The sequence below is a fragment of the Orcinus orca genome, chromosome 20 (assembly GCF_937001465.1).
Source record: "Orcinus orca chromosome 20, mOrcOrc1.1, whole genome shotgun sequence".
In the NCBI taxonomy this organism is placed as follows: Eukaryota; Metazoa; Chordata; class Mammalia; order Artiodactyla; family Delphinidae; genus Orcinus; species Orcinus orca.
In genome coordinates, this window is record NC_064578.1 from 53,788,653 (window position 1) to 53,810,893 (window position 22,241).

The window sequence follows — 22,241 nt, forward strand, 5'->3', positions numbered from 1 at the left end:
CCCCTTATCCTATGGCTCCTTTTCCCTGTGGCCTGTTCATACTCCACTCTATCACATACCCTCACACAGTCACTCCCCCAAAGACTCTACGTTTCCCGGAGTGTGTCTTGACATTAGGTGGCAATGTTCACTGCACATTTTAGGTGCTGTGCCTTATAGTAAATATTGTCCTTGTGATTGTTGCGGGGTTGGAAGAAATGTAAATTGTAGGAAGGCTCCCCCTTTCAGGCGTCCAGAAGTTTGGAGATACAACTATTTTTCTATGTAAGATCACGTCACTCACACACACACGTACATGTTGACTGTGCTTTTATGAAAGAGTATAATTCTGGGTTTCTGTGTATGTGTTTATATTTATGAGTATTTGTACACGTGAGAGGGAATTTTCATGTGTTCAGTGTGTGCATTAATGCTTGTGAAAGTGCAGTTGAAACTGTATGAGGATGTGAGTGATTGTGTATGTGCATAAGTATGTGAACGTGTGTGACTGTATGTTGGAGTGTGTGAATGACCCTGCGTGTGCGTGTAAGTGAATTTGTGTGCGTGTGCATGTAGGATGGGTTGTCCACCATTATGGCTCTAACAGCTGACTTAACTATTGGGAGTGAATGTATAGTGACCCTGGATCAAAGAGTTGAGTTGTGTGTAGGTAAAACCTAAAGAATTAAATTCAACTCATATCAATATTTTTTCCTTGACCCTTCCAGAATGTATTTCTTTTTTTTTTTAACTTTTTAAAAAAATACATTTATTTATTTATGGCTGCATTGGGTGTTCGTTGCTACGCGCAGGCTTTCTCTACTTGCGGTGAGCGGGGGCTACTCTTCGTTGAGGTGTGAGGGCTTTTCATTGCAGTGGCTTCTCTTGTTGCTGAGCACAGACTCTAGGCACACCGTCTTCAGTAGTTGTGGCTCGCAGGCTCTAGAGTGCAGGCTCAGTAGTTGTGGCGCACGGGCTTAGTTGCTCCGCGGCACGTGGGATCTTCCCGGCCCAGGGCTCGAACCCGTGTTCCCTGCGTTGGCAGGTGGATTCTTAACCACTGCACCACCAGGGAAGTCTGGAAATGTATTTCTTAATTAAAAAAGCAATCACAATTCCCTAATGAAAATTTTGCACAACAGTAAGTGTAGAGGACCATATTGACCTCTTGATGGTCTTGAATTAAGTGAGTAGCATTGGCTTATCTGACAGTTATGGGAATAGTAGAATCTCCCTGGTAAGCCATCTGATGCTGGTGCTTTTATTTGCAAGGGTCTCTTCTGGAACCTTCTCTCTTTCTTCTATGGATATCATCTACTTCTGCTTCTAAAACTACTGTAGTTCAATATCAGTGAAGTTTATTTTCCTAACAATTTACATATTCACTGATATTGAGTTGTGCAAATAAGTGCAGTGATATCTAATGTAGAGTGTTGGCATCGTGCTTCTTGTTACTCGTATCTGTTTTGAAAACCTTCTCAGATATTTGGACAAATTCCATTTATTTGCTGATACGTTAATTGATGGTGCAGCTAGCTCAGTTGTATGAAATTAGGAAAGAACTCTCTCGGGTAGAATTTCTCAGAGAAGCAGAACCTCCATTGAGACACATACTTGCAGCCAGTCTCTTACCTGTCAATCCTAAGTACTTCCTGCTCCCTACATGTGCGCCCTGTCTGCCTCCAGAGATCATGGAACAGTAAGTGGCTTGTCACAAATCCTCCAACAGCCTCTTAAGACATATTGGCTGGAAACTTATAATTGGTCTTGGAAATTAGCAACTGGGAAACTGTTTTCAAAAATAATCACAGCTCCCAAGCCTGTTCCTGCCAGTACTGCTCCAGGTGAAGTGATAATTGCAGTTCTGAGGGGAGGGGAGGTCACAGGATCACAAACTCATCACAGGGTGGAGCTACCCCTCTTGCGCGTTTACTGATTGCTTTGACCTTCGCATTGAGCCCACCATCCAGGCGGCAGGAAGAAGTTGATGGTTTTCTCTGTGTTCGTATGAGAAGTAGCAACTATAAAGGAAGGATTTGTATCAGGAATCTGGTAAGTGAACATATTGGACAAAGGGAATGTCCCGTGTATGAACCTGGTCCAGCACCAAAGCCATGAAGGAAAGTGGGATAAATCCTGAGGTGTGAACTGAGATAGTAAAGGGAGACGGGGTCCTAGACCTTCACCAATCCCTGGTGGCTCCTAATGTAATGTACATAATCCTCGCTAACTGATTTTTGTGCTTTAATCCAAGTGATAATGACATCTGATTTTTCATGTGCTTAAGGACTGTATTTCCCCAGTCCATCTGCTTTTTCAGGAATCATAGACATAGTTTTTAGGTTGAGAAGTACGGCCATAGTACTAGACTTGTAACAAAGAGTAGGATGAATCTGTAGGAATCATCTGAGCCTCTGCAAAAACAACGTGTTTAGCAGCCGTTGCTGTAATATATTATAAACGTTTTCTCTAACTACTGCTGTATGAAGTGCTGAGTAGATTTAATAATTGTGTCTCTATTAATTATGGAGAGGCTCTTCCCACGTAAAGTTAGGGAAGCAGAATTTAAGAGAAGTGGAACTGTATATGTTTCAGATACCAGTTTTACGCTCTGAAATATCTTGTGATATTTATGCTGCTTTTAAATATTATAATACCGATCAAAAAAATGTATGTCATTTATCCAGTACACAAGTGGCTCACCATAACATTCGATTTTGCATGTGTCTTGTAGTTTCATATCTTTCACAAATCTTGCCGTACTGCTAATATTTTTATTTGACTTAGGTATTAATAAATATATATACATATCTGAAATTAATGATAATTTTGTTTCTACCATGCACTTATTTATCAGGTATCAGTGTTTCCTTTCCCATAGTTCCTGTGACTTGTGCCATTGTACTTCTGTCCAGGAACGAAAGTAAATGAGTCTTTCAGTTTCCATCCTAATATTGAGCCATTCTTGTATTCATTAAATCCACCTTGTCATGGGGGCAGGTACCTGCAGTTATACTGCAGTCAGTACATTTACATTTAGTTGAATCTCTAAAGCTTTATTCAGAGCTTGTATTTACATGTAGAATAAGTCTCTTTCAATACGTGGAAACATGTCACTACCAAAATTTTAAAATAAAATTCCGCCAACATAAATTGAACTGACAAGGTGCAAAAGCAAAACTAAATTTATATCTGGCTTATTGGAGGAACGCAGGTGACCAGTATTTGAGTGTATTCTGGATTAAACGCACCCCAGCCAGGGTCAAATCCCCACTAACCATCTGCCCCTAACCAGTGAGTGAATTTAGAGGACACACTTCACCTTGCAGCGCCGAAGTTTGCCTCATCTGTATAAGGAATATAATAGCGTCTGACTCGTGAATTTGTGAGGAATAAAGAAGTTAACGCATGTGTGGTTTCATCCTAGTGATCTGTACATTGCAAGTGTTCTTTAATGGATATACGTTCAACCCTTGGAAGCATTTACATGACAGGAAAACTTTAAGTAATTACTTCAAAGTAAGAATTATTGGTAAGTGGAGAATGTTGGATTTCAGTTGTCCTGGTACCTGTGGTCCACGCCTCATATATTCAGTCAGGATCCTCTAGCTCAGAAGACAAGCATCAGTCATTGACACCTGACAGCATGGCTGCGAGGGATTTGGCAGTAGGAACGACCTTTTTATTACAGGCTGTATTTGGAATCCTGGGGAATTTCTGTATTCTTTACCATTATTTCTTGCTTTATTGCACTGGGTACGGGCTGAGGACCATAGATTTTATTGTCAGGAATGTGACGACAGCCAACATCTTGGTTCTGTTTTCTACTGGATCCCACAGTGAGAGATTTTGGGTGGTACCACATGGACAGTGATTTTACTTGCAGATTTTTACCGTATGTCCGTGCAGTGGGCAGGGGAGTGTCCATTGGCACCACCTGCTTCTTGAGTGTCTTCCAGGCCGTCAGATCAGTCCCCGGACCTCCAGGTGGGCAGAGCTTAAAGTGAACGCTCTCAGGTGCTTTGTTCCTCCAGTTATCCTGTGCTGGATCCTGAACATGTTGGTAAATGTCATTTATCCTATGTGCATGAGTAGAATATTGAGAAACCAGAGCATCAGAAACAGAAAAAGTTTCAGACGCTGTTCTGCTGTTTGTCACGACCAAACCAGAGACGCATTACATGCAGCATTGCTATCCTTCCCTGATGCCTTATGTTTTGTGCTCATGATCCTGGCCAGTGGCTCCACGGTTTTCATCCTGTACAGGCATAAGCAGAGGGCCCAAAACATTCATAGGATCAGTGTCTCCTCCGTATCCTCCCTTGAGTCCAGGGCCACCAAAACTGTCCTTCTGCTGGTGAGCACCTTATCTATTTCAACACCCTTTCCTTCATCAATAATATTATTTTGTCTTTTCTTTTAACAGTATTGAGTTTTTCTTTTTGAAAACCTCTGCAATAAATAGTTCATGTTTCCCCACTGTCAGCCCTTTTCAGCTCATGAGCTGTGACTCCAGAATGTCCAGGCTCTGCTTTGCTGGGGTAAGGAATAAAAATTCTCCTAATCCTATGAGAAAAAGGTAAAATGTGTGTATTTGGACTGTATGCATTTGGTAATTCACTCACTTCTCTCAGAGTCCTTAGTGACATTGTGAGTGGCTTACCAGAGGATGGTAAACAGGACATGGGAGCATCTTCTTCAAAGTAAACAATGTTATAATAGTAATTGTAATTAAATATATAATTATCATGTAAATACTTATGGAAGTTTTACTAGTACTTTTACTGGAGGAGCTCAGAATTTATGCAATAATAAACCTCAGGTCCTGAAACAATGTGGATCTTTTGGAGAAGTGTAGGAGCGTATATAACGTAAACGTATCACAGTACATTTCTGAAGAATGTAGTAGACACGGAATATTAAGAAAACGTCTGTGAAAATGGAAGAGCGTGTGGCAGATCATTACTGAAACTGAAGACAATAGTGCTGGAGGGGAAATTCAGTCCTTGAGTCAAGCTTTTGGGAGCCGGTCATGAGTTTTTGTCCATTATGTCCTTAGACGGCAGTTATGTATTTGAAATGATATGTTATATAGGGAGGTGAGCATGTTTAAACATTCTCAGGTAGAAATGGCCAGATTGAACTGGAGTCAGCAAAGGAGAGCATAACGTTGCATTTTACCATATTTTGAAGTAATATCAGGTGATTGTGACAATTAAAAAAGATGTGAATAGCATGGAGTTGGGATCTGTAGAAGGCACATTTTTCTCTTTTGTGAAGATGACTTGGGCAAGTTGTCAAGAAAGAGGTTTATAGGTATTGCTTGTGTCCCTAAAGCGATGAAATTAGTTTCTGCTGGAGACTTCCATTAAATTCAGAGCATTGCAGGAAGAGCCATTTGAAAGGGAAAGACATGGATCCATTTTGTGTATGTGGAATTTGTAGTTTGGGGTTCCTTGATTATTTTTTTCTTGCCCCGCCACTCAGTTTGTGGGATCTTAGTTTCCCGACCAGGGATCAAACCCGGGTTCCCTGTAGCGGACACGCAGAGTCCTAACCATGGGACTGCCACGGAATTCCCTGGGGCTCCTTGATTTTAAATGAGCAATGTGGATATTGCCTCAAAATTAGGAGAGATTTTTATATGGTTTTCTCCGTATTGATATTCTGAAGCCAATGACAGTATTGAGAATTCAACAGGTTGAAAAGCAAAAGAGTTATTTTGACCAAATTGATATATAGATTGAACCTTGTATCACAGAGAGAAATCAGTATTTTTATTCACATGAGACACTTAAATATTTACCAGAAACTAGATCACAAAGGAAGAAGAAAAATATATAGGTAGACACATGCCTACAAATGTGTATATATGGGTCTGTGATCCATGTATATATATGTATGTATGTGTGTGTATATATATACACACACATATATACACATATAAAGTCAGTCATGTTTGTTATCCATCAGTCAGTATATTGGAAAGTTGTACATTAAGAAAAATTTAAAATAGTACTAATTACAATGACAAATCTCAACGTGTATGTTATCTGAGGAGTATATTGCCATGCTAGTTGCTTCTTAACACTCCAGGAAATGTTTTTTCATTTTCCTACTTTAATTCTATTTGGCCATATCTCAAAAAAACATTCAAGAATATAATAAAAATTTTTGATTAAAAAATTAGTTTATGCTGGGCTTCCTTGGTGGCGCAGTGGTTAAGAATCCACCTGCCAATGTAGGGGACACGGGTTCAAGCCCTGGTCCGGGAAGATCCCACATGCCGCGGAGCAACTAAGTCCGTGCGCCACAGCTACTGAGCCTGCGCTCTAGAGCCCATGAGCCACAACTACTGAGCCCGCGAGCCAAAACTACTGAAGCCCACGTGCCTAGAGCCCGAGCTCCACAACAAGAGAAGCCACCACAATGAGAAGCTTGCGCATCGCAACGAAGAGTAGCCCCCGCTCGCCGCAACTAGAGAAAGCCCGCGCGTAGCAACGAAGACCCAGTGCAGCCAAAAATAAATAAAATAAAAAATAAAATTTAAAAATTAGTTTATGTAAATTTAATACTATAATTGATAGTATGATAGAGTATTCTTTTTTTTTTTTGCGGTACCCAGGCCTCTCACTGCTGTGGACTCTCCCGTTGCGGAGCACAGGCTCCGGAGGCGTAGGCTCAGTGGCCGTGGCTCACGGGCCTAGCCGCTCCGCAGCATGTGGGATCTTCCCGGACCGGGGCACGAACCCGTGTCCCCTGCATCGGCAGGCGGACTCTCAACCACTGTGCCACCAGGGAAGCCCTAGAGTATTCTTTCAAATTAATTTATCTTATTTATTTTTGGCTGTGTTGGGTCTCAGTTGCCGCATGTGGGACCTTTGTTGTGGTGCACGAGCTTCTCTCTAGTTGTGGCCTGCGGGTTTTCTCTTCTCTAGTTGTGGCACGCAGGTTCCAGGGCATGTGGACTCTGTAGTTTGCAGCACGCGGGCTCTAGTTGAGGCTCGCGAGTTCAGTAGTTGTGGCGCGCGGGCTTAGTTGCCCTGCAGCATGTGGGATCTTAATTCCCTGACCAGGGATCGAACCTGCGTCCCCTGCATTGGAAGGCAGATTTTCTACCACTGTACCACCAGGGAAGTACCCCCTGGGTATTTTCTTAGTTTATCTATGCTAACTTTTTTTCTATTAATTTTTAAATATAATTCTACATTATAATTCATATCTTTTCTTTGAAAAGTTGTATACTCATTATTTGTTAGCTTTACCCCGAAATTACATCATATATTTAGAAGCTAATCACAGTGCCATTTTTACAATATGAGGATGTTGCAACAATAATCTATTTTCTGTATCTCATCTTTTTTTTCAGAAGGCTCCAAAGAGGAATTTATTTGTTTACTTGTTTATTTGTTTATTTACTTATTAACTGTTGTTTCCACTTTTTATTTTTTTAATTTAGTTTTTTTAATTGAGGTATATTCTGTAATATTTGTGATATTATATAAGTTTCAGATCTACAACATAATGATTCACTGTATTTAAAATTTATACTCCTGTTATTGTTAGTATAAAATATTGGCTGTATTTCCTGTGCTGTACAATATATCCCTGTACCTTATTTATTTTATACATAGTGGTTTGCAACTCTTAATCCCCTACCCTCTGCCCCTTTACCTCTCCCCACTGGTAACCTCTGTATCTTTCAGTCTGTTTCTTTTTTTTAAATCTGTTTGTTTGTTTTATTTTTGGCTGCGTTGGGTCTTTGTTACTGCTCATGGGCTTTCTCTAGTGGTGGTGAGCGGGGGCTCCTCTTTGTTATGGTGCCCGGGCTTCTCCTTGTGGTGGCTTCTCTTGTTGCGGAGCATGGGCTCTAGGCGTGTGGGCTTCAGTAGTTGTGGCACTTGGGCTTCAGTAGTTGTGGCACTTGGGCTCAGTAGTGGTGGCTTGCAGGCTCTAGAGCGCAGGCTCAGTAGCTGTGGTGCACGGGCTTAGTTGCTCCATGGCATGTGGGATCTTCCCAGACCAGGGCTCGAACCTGTGTCCCTTGCATTGACAGGCAGATTCTTAAGCACTGTGCCACTAGGGAAGTCCCTGTTTTTTTTGTTATATTCACTAGTTTGTTCTATTTTTTAGATTCCACATATAAGTTATATCATGTAGTATTTCTTTTTCTCTGTCTGACATATTTACTAAGCATAATACTCTCCAAGTGCATCCATGTTGTTGCAAATGGCAAAATTTCATTATTTTTTACTGCTGAGTAGTATTCCATTGTGTGTGTGTACATATATATCTATATATATATCACAATATTCTTTATCCATTCATCTGTTGGTAATTCAATTTGCTTCCGTACCTTGGCTATTTAAATAATGCTGCTATGAACATTGAGGTGCATATATCTTTTTGAATTAGTGTTTTCGTTTTCCTCAGATATGTACCCAGGAGTGATTTTTTTTTTTAAATAAATTTTATTTATTTATTTATTTTTGGCTGTGTTGGGTCTTCGTTGCTGCCCACAGGCTTTTTCTAGTTACGGCAAACAGATGCTACTCTTCGTTGTGGTGTGCGGGCTCCTCACTGCGGTGGCTTCCCTTGTGGAGCACGGGCTCTAGGCCTGGGGGCTTCAGTAGTTGCAGCACACAGGCTCAGTAGTTGTGGCACACGACTTAGTTGCTCTGCGGCATGTGGGATCTTCCCGGACTAGGATTCGAACCCATGTCCCCTGCATTGGCAGGCGAATTCTTAACCACTGTGCCACCAGGGAAGCCCAGGAGTGATCTTTTTGATGATAGTCATTCTGACAGTGTATCCTATCTTTTTGATTGGCAATATGTATTTTAAAAATGTAAAGACACATGCAGAGTTTATACGTGCAGAGCTCAATGAAAATTCAGAGTGAACACATTTTGATACTCAGTACCTAGATCTGTAAATCAAATATTGTCAGGCTCCCAGAAGCTCTCTGCTCTTCCTTCCTATTCACTATTCCTCAGGGTAACCACTGCTCTGACATCCAACAGTATACATCACTTTAGATTGTTTGAATTTTATGTAAAATAAGTGATGAAGCATAAACTTTTTTTGTATTTGGCTTTTGTCATTTCTCATGCTGTTTGTGAATTTATTGCTGGGTGTTGTTATTGATCATTCGTTTGCATTGCTGTGTAGGATTCTATTATGTGAATATAAAACAATTACTTTAATCATTCCACCGTTAGTTGGAATATGGGTTGTTTTCAGTTTGGGACTATTAGGAATAGTGCTGCTATGTAAATTGAGAACATGTTTTGATGAGGCGCATACTAATTTCTGTTGGCAATATATGTAATAACAGAATTGTCGGGTGACAGATTTACATCTTTACCTTTTAGAGACAGTGCCAAAGAGGTTTGGAAAATGTTTGGCCCAATTTCCACACTCACCAGCAGTGTAGGAGATTCTTGGTTTACCCACATCGTTGTCAACACGTCCAATTTTTTATTTTCATTTTGATTTTGGACTTCTGATTGGTATGTGATGGTATCAAGTAGTAATTTTATTTCCTTCACTGTTATGGAAGTTGAGCATATTTTCACATATTTATTTCTCTTTACTGGGAAACCTCTTTGAAATGTATGTTTTAGCGTAGTTTATCCATTTTTTTCTATTGTGTTGCCTTCTTCTTATTGATTTGTAGTAGTTCTATATAACTGCTGGACATAATGCCGTTCTTGATTTCCTTTATCTCATGTTCTCTCTGTCTTCCTGTGTGTGTGTGTGTGTGTGTGTCAAAGAGGAGAAAGCCTTAATTTTAATGAACTTAGTATTTCCTCCTTTATAATGTTTATTATTCTGTTTAAGAAATATTTCCCCATTCCAAGACGACAAGAGATGTTTGCCTTTGTTTTACTTTAAAAATTTTATTTAGCTTTAAAATTTAGATCAGCAATCCATCCAGAATTGACTTGTTGTATGTGTGGACAGTGAATCATACATTCTTCTGATAAGCCAGCAAATTTAAGTTTATTCAGAATATGTGACATTATTCTTTCTTTTCATTTGCTCTCACCTCTCACTGCTCACCCAGGTTAATGTCACCTCGTCCACAAAGTCTCCTGATAAATCTGTCTCTTTCTTACTTGTCCAGCCTTTTAACAATCGCACAGCACCACACAACCAAGGTCAGTCTTGGTATCAGAAATCTTCAATGAATCTTTTTACTCACTTCTTCCCAAAAGTTGAAGGGGAAGGTGCACCTTATCGGGAAACAGTTCTCCATGAGCCTCTCAATTTTTTTTTTTTCATGTCTTATATCAGCTTCTGTTCTGGACTATTTTGAAAGGGTTTTTGTATAACAGCCTTGGAAGATAGCAGTAGTGTCTGTCTTGGAGGCAAGGGCAGATTCATTACCTAACTAATATAATAAAGAGAATGCCTTCCTCAGAGGGAAAGGTTGGTTGGTGTACTTATAATCCACATTAAAAGATAAGGATTTCTTAAGCATAATGTTATCCATCTGTGACACGAAACCCCACTTTATGTGCAGCATCCACTGGGACCTTTTTGCATGGCCCCCATGGGGCTTGTGGGAGCAGTGGGAACAGGTGTGAACTTGAAGCTCTTGCTGCCTGTTGTGCCACAAATAATAATATTCTGTCTCAGTCCCAGGCGTCTCACGTCTTGTGCCAGCATCTGTGAAACTGGCAAGTAACTTGGTTTGCAAATGGGGTAAAATCTTACACCCTTTACATTTCTTGGAAGTCTTGGCAATGAGGATGGGGTAGTGACTGAGCCATACAACGAACAACCTTAGTGCATTATCACAATTGCAGAGGGAAGCTAAAGCGATGAGGTAGTTGGGGGTCTATCTCAGTCTGTTTGGGCTGCTATAAAAAAAACAGTCCACAGACTGGGTGGCTCATAAACATCAATTTATATCTCCTGGAGGCTGGAATTCCGAGATGAAGGTGTCAGCGTGGTCAGGTGAGGGCCCTCTTCTGGGTTGCAGACTTCTTGTTGTATCTTCACAAGGCATAAGGGGGCAAGGCTCTCTCAGGCCTCTTTTGAAAGGTCATTATAATCCCATTCATGAGGGCTCTGCTCTCAATGACCTAATCACCTGGCAAAGGCTCCATCTCCTCATACCATCACCTTGGGGGTTAGGTTTCAATATTTGAATTTTGAGTGCACGCAAACAGACAACAGCAGGATCCTTTGGAAAAATTCAACATTCCACATCAGAATATATCAGGAATTGTTGTGTTACATGCTTGTGTTTCCCTATCCCACAAGGGCCAGAGGTGAGTATTCCAGGAAGGGTGAGATGCTGGTAGACAAGTGTTAGTGAGACAAACTACCTTTTTACTTGTCACCAGAGGTAACAGAGGATGGGTAAGGATTTCAATCAAGTGCCACTAACCTCTGATGTACAAAGTTTTCATTATATAAATGATATTCTCTTTGTTGGCAAGTGAGAGGCCTCAGTCTCCACAGCCCTGTCTAACTTGTCATCACATCTCTGCCAGTTGGGGCAGCTGATATAACCTGACCAAATGCAAGTCCTGTTTTCCAGCGAAAGTTTAATGGGACTCAGTGGGACTCAGATTACAATGCTCAATCCTTCCAGCAGTGAAGGAAAAACTGTTGTCTTTGACTCCCCGTTATCCAAAGGAGGCTCAGCCCTTACTAGACTCCTGGGACATGGGAGATAATGTCCTGATGATTTTGTCAGTTACAGCCTCTGGCAAAGGGATGCAGCCTCCACCTAAAAGTCCCCATTGCTTTATGAACTCAGGGCCACTCTGACACTACTAACAGGTGCACTGCTTTTAAAAAGCAGTAATTAGCTTGCTAGTAAATGCGCCTCAAAACTGAAGCTTGATCTGTAGAAGCCTTGTGACTCTCTGGCTTGATATTCCAAATGTGGGGATGAATCAGCTTGGACTCCACTACCAGCAAGGTAGGAAGGGCCCCCAAAGTCCTGCATCTCATGCAACACACTTATTCAAGAATGAACCCAGACTGGCTCCAGCAACATCCTGGCTTTACAGGAATAAGTGGTACCTATCTCTTTGGGGGAAATTTTAAGCTCTACACTGTACCCAAAGCCACTGGCACTACCAACCCTCAGTTCTCTGAGACTCTTCCCTAAATGCATGGTCTGACTATACTGATGGTTTAAGTAAGCTGAAACCTAAAGGTGTCCCCTGGGCCACTGTGGCTGGTTAGTCTTAGTGCGAGCTCTGCAAGAATAGAAAGCAGATATGATTGTTCTCATCACTGGCCAGGGACCTGGACTGCTGCCACTGTGTCCAAGTGGCACACAGGTGTTTACTGTGCCACTTGGACATCCCTCTTTTAGGATGTGAACCGTAGAAACAAATTGCAGTGCTGAGAGAATTGTCTGGGTCACTCATTGAGATGCTCACGGTCAGGGCCTGCTCTTTGAAGAGTCTGACCAGAATCAAGCTGCTGACTGCATCTGTCCAATGCAGAGACTATCTCTGCAAGGCACACTTGGGACTTTTTTTTTGGGGGGGGGAGCTTTACTGAGGTATAACTGACAAATAAAATTCTAAGGTATTTAAAGTGCATCCTTAGCTAAGGAACCTGTAGTCTCAGTGGGCTAGCAGGGTTGGGTTGGGGGAAAGATCCTTGGAATAAGGAGGGCAAGGATTGAAATAGGCAACGTCTCCCCCCACCCCACCCCCTTTTATAGGGAGTAGTTTCCTAACTGGAGTGGGTAAGGGGTCTTTGGAAGAGATGCCTGGACCTGTCCTGGAGTCCTAGCTCAGCTGTGCCCTTGAAGTGACACGATAAGGGGGAAGGTGCATTCCAGGCCTCCCCATCCCCCAACTCTGTTAGCGTGGTTCTAAAATTGCGGGTGAGGGGCTGTGTTGAGTGAGGCAAGGAACAGAGATTCGTCAGCCCCAACGCTGCTCTCACGCTGTGGGAGGCGACAGACTCCAGTGTATGGTCACAGCCCCAGCCAAGGGAAAGGAATTTTGAGAGAGCGAGCGAGCGAGATTATGTGGCTCTGGGGCTTGAGGACCAAGCCTAAAGAGAGGAAGGGAAAGGGAGATATTTACGTAGAGATCGGACAATTTACTAGGAACTGCTCTCCAAATAGAACGTACGGTTTGGGCAAAGACTTGTTGGCATGAAAAAGCATGATATGCTCAGGTAGCTAATTTTCCAGAACCGCTGAAGAGTAAAAAGGGGAGGTGGGAGACGTGCGTTCGGTAAGCAGATCCACATACCAACCTGAGGGGCGTGAGTTTTGTCCAGAGAGTAAGGCAAGTCGCCACCCTTCTCTGGGCCTCGGCATAGTAAGGCAGAAATGAAAGACTCACTCCTCCTCCCGCACAAAGGCTCTGGGAGTCCGCCTGCCAACCGGAGGGGGCCACTGCCTCCCAAGCCGAAACCTGCAGACTGTTCTGGTTCCCCCCCGACCATGACGTCAAGCACTCCTAGCGACGCACTAGCAGAAGCTTTCTCCGGGACTCGGAGAACGGGCTTCGCCACCTCCCAATCCTGCCCCTCATTGGCTAGAAACAACTGCTCGTCTAGGACGTTGTTAGCGGCGACGTAGGCGGGCACAATCTTTGTCGCTAAGATACTACGTACTTCCGTTTTCTCCTCCCCCCTCTTCGAGGCTCTGGCAAACTTAATGTCCCTTCGGCCAATGGCAAATAGGCGGTAGGCGGGACTTCATTTGTTCGGACCAAAGAAACGCAGGCTTGGCCCGGTCATTGGGCAATAACTGTGGGGCAGCCCCTGTAAAGTGGCTCGGGCGTCCCCACGCCCTCTTTTCCTCCTCACAGCCCAGCCCCTGCCTACCCCCGTTTTAGTAAGGCGCTGGCCGCAGTCTGACAGGAACAGGACGGAGCCAAGATGGCGGCGGCCGACGGCGACGACTCGCTCTACCCCATCGCGGTGCTCATAGACGAGCTCCGCAACGAGGATGTTCAGGTCCGGAGGCAACGGGGGACTTGGGGAAGACGGGAAGGGGGACCTGGGAGCACGGGCGTCCCTCGCGGAGAGGGTTCAGTGTTCGCCGAGAGTGGCGGAAGGGGGCGGCGGCCAATCAGCGTTCCACTCTCATCTCTCTCGGTCCCCGGACTCAGTGAGACGGCGCCCGGGATTGGGTGTCGCCCAGCGGCGCGCGGGGGCGAGGGCAAGCTTGCAGGGTCCCGGGCCTTGGGGGCCGCGGCCCAGCAGGGGCTTGGGCGACTGGGTCGGGGAGAGGCGAGGGGAGGGCTCGGTGATTGGCGGCGGCCCTTCAATGGCCCCTTGGGGATGGGGTGGGCGCGTGACTTGCTCCGAGTTGGGGAGGGACCGCCTGGTTGATGGGGACCCGGGTAGGTTTTCTCCCTGTAGGGGCTCAGCGCTGTGGGGTATACCCTCCAAATGGGGACTGAGATGTGAAAGCTGACTTTCTAATTCCTGCTCTCCCACCCGCCTCCACTTGTGGTGTAGACCCCGAAGGGGAGAGGGAGGCGGAAGCCCATTCCCAAGGGAGCAACTAGCTAAATTCAGCAGCAAATTACGAGGTGGAAAGTCGCCCCCCTTCTGGGAGCCTCCCATTGCGTGGGGGGTGGGCAGTGTACTAAACGGGCTAACATTTCTGGGGAGGGGGGAGGGGGCTCAGGGTCCAGAGGCCAGCCGGCGAGGGATTGAGAAGAGGTAGGGTTGTAGGGTTTGCCCATCCCAGCCCCGCCTCTCACCCGCCGAGTGACCTTGTGCCGATTACCTCACGGATCTGGGCCTCTGTTTTCCGTAAACTGCTCTAATAATAGTCCCGGTCTCATTGGGTGGTTGTGAGGGACTGAACGAGTTAATAATACGAGTCACGTAGAATGGCGCCTGGTCTGTTGTAAGGGTCCAATAAAGGCTAGCTGTAGTTATGGGGAGTGGTGACTGAAGAGTTCGCATCTGGGCCTCAATTTCCCCGTTTATAAAATTGAGCGGGTTGCACTGGCCCAGCCCCCAGCCTCTGAGGTCCCGGCGCTGTGACGCTAGTTCAGTAGTCAGACAGGCAGAGGGTGAGCTCCTGGCTCTTCCACTTCTTGCTGATTGACATGGGCAAGTTCATCTCTCCAAGCCTCGGTTTCTTCTTCTCTCAAATAGAGGTGATTGTCTAACTCCTAGGGCTGTTGTAGGAATTCGTTGGTTCAATAGACATCTGCCACATATCAGCTGTGGTGCTGAGGGTGTGATTGATGGTGATGCCAGTTGTTATACAAGAGACAGATGTGAATCGGAACCGAATACATTGTTCACACGTATGAGACGTTGGTGGACAGGAAACAGCAGGATGTTGTGATACTGAGTCAGTAAAAATTATTGGGCCTCTGCTCTGTGTTGGGCACTGTTCTAGGCACAGGTATACAACAGGGAAAAAGTCAGACAAAATCTGGCCTTGTGGAGCTTACCTTGTAGTGAGGGGTAAAAGACAATAAACAAGACAATAAGGAAAATACATACTATGTTAGATGGGGATAAGTACTATGGAAAAAATAAAGGAAGCGGGTGGAGGATGCGGATTCAGAGTGGTCATTGAGGGCCTTGCTGAGAAGGTTGTGTCTGAGCAAAGATCTGAAGGGGGCAGGGGAAGGAGCCTTGAGGCTTTCGGGGCAGAGTACCCAGCAAGCACAGAGTGGGGTGGGGAAGATTCATTTTAAGACGGTCAGTCAGGGAAAACCCTGATGCAGAGTTTAAGACCAGAAGAAGGAGTCACCTCCCAAAAGAAGATGGGGAAGAGCCTTCCAGGAAGAGAGAGGAGACAAATAATGGCACTAGCTCTCAATCCAGGGTGATTTTTGCCTACGAGGGGACATTGGCAACATCTGGAGACATTTTTGCTTGTCACAACTGGGGAAGTGCTACTGGCGTCTAGTGGATAGAGGTCAGGGTTCTGCTAAAAGTACAATGCATAGGACCGCCTCCACCCAAACTGTCCATCGTGATGAGATTGCGAGAAGCCCTCTATGGGAAAGTCCTGAGGTAAATGTAGTGGTTTAAAAGAACACAAATTTATTATCTTACAGTTCTGGAGGTCAGTAGTCTGACACAGGTCTCACTGGGCTAAAGTCACAGTGTTGTCAGGATTATAGTCCTTTCTGGAGGCTCTAGAGGAGAATCCGTGTCTTTACCATTTTCCAGGTTCTGGAGGCTGCCTGCATTTCTTGGCTTGTGGCCCCTTTGTCCATCTCTAAAGCCAGCAGCATTGCGTCTCTGTGACCGTTCTACTGTAGTCACATCTCCTTCTGACCAGCCGGGAGAGGGTCTCTGATTTTAAGGATCCATGTGATGAGATTGGGACCACCTGAGTAATCCAGGATTCTCCCCCCATCTCAGGGTCCTTAACCTTGATCACACCTGCCAAGTCCCTGTTGCCATGTAAAGTGACATACAGCTTCTAGGACTCAAGATATGGACATCTTTGGGAGGCCATTATTCTGCATACCATAGTCGCTGGGTTGCAAGGTAGAGATTGAGAGGGAAAAGTGGTAGGAGCCTGAGGATGGTGGTGAAGTGCCCTTTTTTTTTTTAAACATTTTCAAGTAATTTAATTTTTCTTTTTGTTTATTTGTTACTTTTATTGCACTGAAGGCTGAAGGGGAATTATTTATTCAGGAAATACGTAAGGAGTGCCAGGTGCGTGCTGGCTCCCTGAGATGGGAGCGTGCTCCGTGAGTTCAGAGAATAAGGCCAGCGTGGTAGCTGCAGCACAGTGACTGGCAAAGTGGTGGCAGGTGAGGACTAATCCCGGGCTAGATCAGGTGAGGCCTGTGGACCAGTAGGGCAAAGGCTCTGGTGAGGTGGGGGAGCCAGTTCAAGGCTTTGCGTAGAGAAATGACATGTTCTGACTTCTGACTGCCGAGTAGGGGCTGGGCAGGAGCAGATAGACTTACCAGGATGCCATTGCAGAGCAGCCAGGACCAGCGCTGGCAGGCAGGTAGGGGGAAGTGGTGAGATTGGGGGTATCTTGAAAAGCAGGGTTGTTGAGATTTGCTGATGGATTGGATGCACCGTGGGGAGTGATGTGGAAGGAGAAGTCAAGGATGACTGAGATTTGAATCCCAGCTCTACCGGTTTGCTCCCTTTGTGCCCTGCACCAGTGCCTTCCCCTTTTTGGGGTCCAGATTCCTCATCTGTAAGGAATAATGATGAGGAAGCACCATCTACCTGGTTGAGAAGTTGCAGTGGAATTGGCATGTTAAGTGACTGCCTCAGAGAAGGCGTTCAGTAAGTGATGACCTTGTTCAGTTATCGTGGTAGCTTGTGGTTTTATACTTGGGAAAGTGAGCTGCAAAGAGATCACCTCCCCAGCCAGTAAGAGGCGGTGGCTGGATTGCATTATCTCAGGGGTGTTTGGGGCACCATGTTTCTTAAAATGTGGTCCACTGGTTGAGAGGCCAGGTTTCTATGTTATTAATACTGTCTCTGCCTCAGTTTTCTCATCTATAAAACGGAATAGGGAATTCCCTGTCGGTCCAGTGGTTGGGACTCGGCACTTTCACTGCTGTGGGCCCAGGGTTCAGTCCCTATTTGGGGAACCAGGATCCTTCAAGCTGCGCGGCTTGGCAAAAAAAAAAAGAAAAGGAAAAAAATGGGAATAATTTTTAATTTAGCAGTTCAGAGGGGTGTTGCGAGGATTAAATAGGTTAGTACGTGGAAAATGCTTAGAACAGTGCATGATGTATTTTAAGTTTTCATTAAATGTCTGCTGGTGGTGGTGGTGAAATAACAAGGGCCTCAATTGTCCGAGGTGAGGTGCTACAGGCATTTTAAAAGCTATTCTTCTAATGGTTACTCTAGAGCAGCAGTTCTTACCAGGGGACAGATGTCTGAGGATATATTTGGTTGTCACGACTGGTGGGGGGAGTGCTGCAGGCAGCTAGTTGGGGAGAGACCAGGGATGCTGCCTGACATCCCGCGCTGCCCAGGCCCTTCCCCACCGCAGAGGATGGCCCAGGGGTCAGTGGTGCCAAGGTTGAGAAACCCTGCTGTATGCCAGCCTGCTAAGTGTTTTGTGTGCATTCGTTGAGTCTTCACAAAACACATCTGAGATAGGTGCTAGTTTTCTTTCCAGTAAATGTTTTTTGATTGTCAAATTTCAAACAACAGAGAAAATAGTACCAAATCCAGATTCAGCAGTTTTTTAAAAGTTTTACCACATTTTTTCACCTGTCCCTCATCCTTCTCCCCTCCCCCCCTTTTTTTTTTGCTGAGTATTTTAAAAATAAATCCCAGGCCCCAGATATTTTCTCCTACGTGTTTCATTATGCACCTATAAAGCAACAGACGTTTAATAACCACAGTGCCGTTATCACAGCTAACAAAGTTTTTACAGTGATTCTTTGGTATCATCTAGTAGTCGGTTCATAATCAGATTTCTCTGATTGTTCCAGAAATGTTCTTTTACAGTTAGCTTGTTTAAATTAAATCAGATTCTGAATGTGACTATGAATCTTCAGTCTGAAATTCTTCCCTTTTTTTAAAGGGCTTCAAATGCTTGGCTTATTTATGTATTTTTGGCTGTGTTGGGTCTTCATTTCTGTGCGAGGGCTTTCTCTGGTTGTGGCAAGCGGGGGCCACTCTTCATCGCGGTGCACGGGCCTCTCACTATCGCAGCCTCTCTTGTTGCGGACCACAGGCTCCAGATGCGCAGGCTCAGTAATTGTGGCTCACGGGCCCAGTTGCTCCACGGCATGTGGGATCTTCCCAGACCAGGGCTCGAACGTGTGTCCCCTGCATTAGCAGGCAGATTCTCAACCACTGCGCCACCAGGGAAGCCCTCTTCCCATTTTTTACATAAGGCTACTCAGTCATTGTCACACCACCCAGTAAATACTGAAACTAGGACTTAGCCAAGGGCACTGGATTTCAGGGCAGCACTCTTCACCACCGAGCTGGGCCCCTGTGGGCACAGCGTGTAGGCCCAGAGGAGGCAGTGCCATGGGTGGATGCATTCCAGGGTTTCAGATCCTGGACTGGCCACTTTACAAGTTACTCAACTCTTCTGGGCCTTGATTTTCTTGTTAAATGAGGAAAAGGGTGGAAGACACACCTGGCAGGGCTGTTGTGAGGATTAAGTGAGATAAAATGTAAGGACAGCAGGTATTCACCATGGTCAAAGACATCGTGGCAGCATGCCCGTGGCCTCATCTTAGAAATATGACAGCACAGGCTCCGACTTCTTTTCAAGGAGTACATGGGGATTTGAAGCAGAACTTAGGAATAAGGCTGCCCTCTGAGAGTTTAAAAAGAAGTTGGTGTAGGGTGATGGTGAAGAACATGGGTTCAAGTTTCAGGCTCTGCCATGCCTTCACTGGGGGACCTGCATTTTTAAAAACTTGAAAAATATTTATATTTTTGCTTTTTGATGTGCCCAGCCCAGTACTAGGTTCAGGAATCACCAGTTGGTAGTAGTCGTGCCCCTTCTTCATCCCAGAGGCAAGTCACCTTCCAAAAGGGGGAACAGGCACATCCATAAATAATTATAACACCAGGCAAACTGCTAGGGAAGTATTTGTTTGTGCTGCAGTTTCCAAGGACGTGGTGAGATTACTTTTTCTGTTTCAGTTTACCTTTTTCTTTACCCTGCTCAAGAAATACAAATATGTGAGAAATAACGATGAGAATAATGGTTAACACTTGGGTGCTTGCTACGTGCCGGGCTCTGTCTCTGTGTCTTCCTTATTTGATTGTCCCAGCAATCCTGTGAGGCAGGCATTGTTGTAATAACCATCTTACAGTGAGGAAACTCAAGCTTTGAGGTGCCTGGGATTTATCTGGAGACCCTTAGCTGATTGGTGAAGCCAGAGTACTGGCTCCTTCGTTACTTTAAAAAAGAAAAAAGCTCCAGAAAGAGAGATTGTGGGGCCCATTTCAGTCTTGGGTGATGCAGAACTTTTCACACCCATCCACCCACACATACCCACACACATTATGTTCATTTAAAAACATGATTCTTCATGGAATGAGGTGGAAGGATGTTTAGGACTTTTTTTTTTTTTTTTTTTTTTTTGCTCTGTTGGGTCTTCTTTGCTGCGTGCAGCCTTTCTCTAGTTGTGGCCAGTGGGGGCTACTCTTTGTTGTGGTGCATGAGCTTCTTATTGCGGTGGCTTCTCGTTGCAGAGCACGGGCTCTAGGCGCGTGGGCTCTAGAGCGCAGGCTCAGTAGTTGTGGCGCACAGGCTTAGTTGCTCTGCAGCATGTGGGATCTTCCCGGACTAGGGATCGAACCCCTGTCCTTTGCATTGGCAGGCGGATTCTTAACCACTGTGCCACCAGGGAAGTCCCGATGTTTAGGACTTGATAGAAGGTGAAGAGGCACTTGTGTGGCCCACTGAGCATTTTCCCGGGCTTAGGGTCACTGTTAAAGCACCCATGTTGCAGACCCCTCCACACTGCTCATTATCAGCCACGAGCTCTACCAAACAGTAACAGTTCGGAGCATATTCCTCCAGATTCTTTTGGACTCTTACTCTTTGCCAGGCGCTCTCCTGGGATTTTGGGGCACAGAGTACAGAAGACAGAGTCCCTGCCCTTGTGAAGCCCACATTCTGGTGGGGAAGGATAAACAGTGAACAAAGAAGAACAGTTGACCCTTGAACAACACGGATTTGAACTGTGCAGGTCCACTTATGTGGGTTGTTTTCAGTAGTAAATACTACAGTGCTACATGATCTACACTTGGTTGAATCCACAGATGGGAAGCTTCAGATACGGAGGGACCACTATAAGTTATACTCAGGTTTTCAGCTGCGGAGAGGGTGGGCACCCCTAACCCTCATGTTCAAGGATCAGCTGCATATGTCGGAAGTGATGAGTTAAGATGTATAGAGAGTGACGGGGGCATGCTGGTTTAGCCAGGGTAGTCATTGGTGAGGATTAAGCAGGGGCGTGAATGCAGTGAGAGGGCCCTGGGCTGTCTGTGGGGAAGGGTGTCTCAGGCTGAGGAAGCAGCAAGTCAGCAAGTGTGAAGACCTGGGCTAACAATACGTTTGCATTTTAGTTACTGTCAAGGGAACCACTGTGACAGGAACCCAGGGAGCAAGAGGAGGGCGTGGGAAGTGAGAGTGGATCCGTGGACAGGGACCACGTCATGTTGGGCCTTGTAGTCCATAGGAGGGCCTTCGGGCTGGCTTGTGGAGGGAATATGTACTACCTGTGGGCTCATACTGTACGTGGTCATGTCAGGGAAGCTCCATGGCTTGAACGTGACGTGGGTTTTAAAAAGTGAGTAGTGTTTCTATGTGGATGTAGTGGTGGGAAGGGAGATTTTATTTATTATGTCTCATGTACTAGCCTGAGGACTGCTGGGGATGCAGGCATCCCCAGCCCATGGTGATAAACGTGGCCATGGAACCATAGATGACCAGTGTGGTAGGTCTTGGTGGGGACATGCTTGGGGACAGTGCACAGTGAACTCTTATGGCTACAACTGGATGAAGGGACAGTGAAGGTTTCTTATTGATTTTAATAGCTGCTCTCTCAGGAACGTTCCAGAGAACTCAACCAACAGTCATTTAAATAAGGGTTCACTTTTGCCTCATATAACAAGTTCAGCAGCTCAAGGATATCACAGAATTGGGTTAGAGCGTGCAGTTCTTTTGACCTGCTTCGTGTGGTCACGAGATTGCTGCATCAGCTGCTGTCTTACGTCCTCGTGGAACCACACTGAAAGCAGGGGCCGACTGGGGCAAGGAGCCGGTTCTTGTCCTCCTCCCTTTTGTCAAAGAGGAAAATCTTTCCTGGAAGCTCCTTGGCCAATTTGTCCTTATGTCTTTGTTTCCAGAACTAGGTCATCGACTGGGTTAGTTGGGATTAAGGTTGGCTGTAAATTACAGGAAAATTCTATAAATATGTGAGACTTAAATGAGCTTGAAGTTTATTTCTGACTCACAGTCAAAAAGTCTGGTGGCAATCCAAGCTGGTGTGGCACTCTAGGTGTTAGGGTCCCAGGCTCTTACACATTGTTCTCTGTTTGGCCTCCATCCTGCCCTCCCCATTCTCAGGTTATCTCAAGACCCCAAGATGGCTGCTGAAGCCCCAGCCATCATAGCCCCATTCTAAACAGGAAGGAAGGATGAGGGATATGACCCCGTCTCCCCATAAGGACAATTCTAGAAGTCACACACACCATTCCCACTGGCCAGACATTAGTCTCATGGTCATATCCAAATGCACAGGTGATTCAGAAATATCTTTGCCGAGGGTTCATGTGCACAGGTGAAAACCAGAGGTTACGAGTGGCAGTATAGCCCAGTG

The 22,241-nt window shown here is 45.2% G+C and overlaps 2 protein-coding genes across 2 annotated transcripts in view; one reads left to right on the forward strand and one right to left on the reverse strand.

Annotated features, from left to right (window-relative positions):
- LOC117199139 (zinc finger protein 677-like) overlaps positions 1–22,241 on the reverse strand; it is a 545,188-nt gene that overhangs the window by 249,497 nt on the left and 273,450 nt on the right. The gene's annotated exons all lie outside the window — the stretch shown is intronic.
- PPP2R1A (protein phosphatase 2 scaffold subunit Aalpha) overlaps positions 13,709–22,241 on the forward strand; it is a 33,064-nt gene continuing 24,531 nt past the window's right edge. Inside the window, exon 1 of the mRNA XM_004286478.3 lies at positions 13,709–13,932. Coding sequence (XP_004286526.1) covers positions 13,855–13,932 — 78 coding nt within the window. The 5' untranslated portion in view covers positions 13,709–13,854. The remainder of the gene's footprint in view (positions 13,933–22,241) is intronic.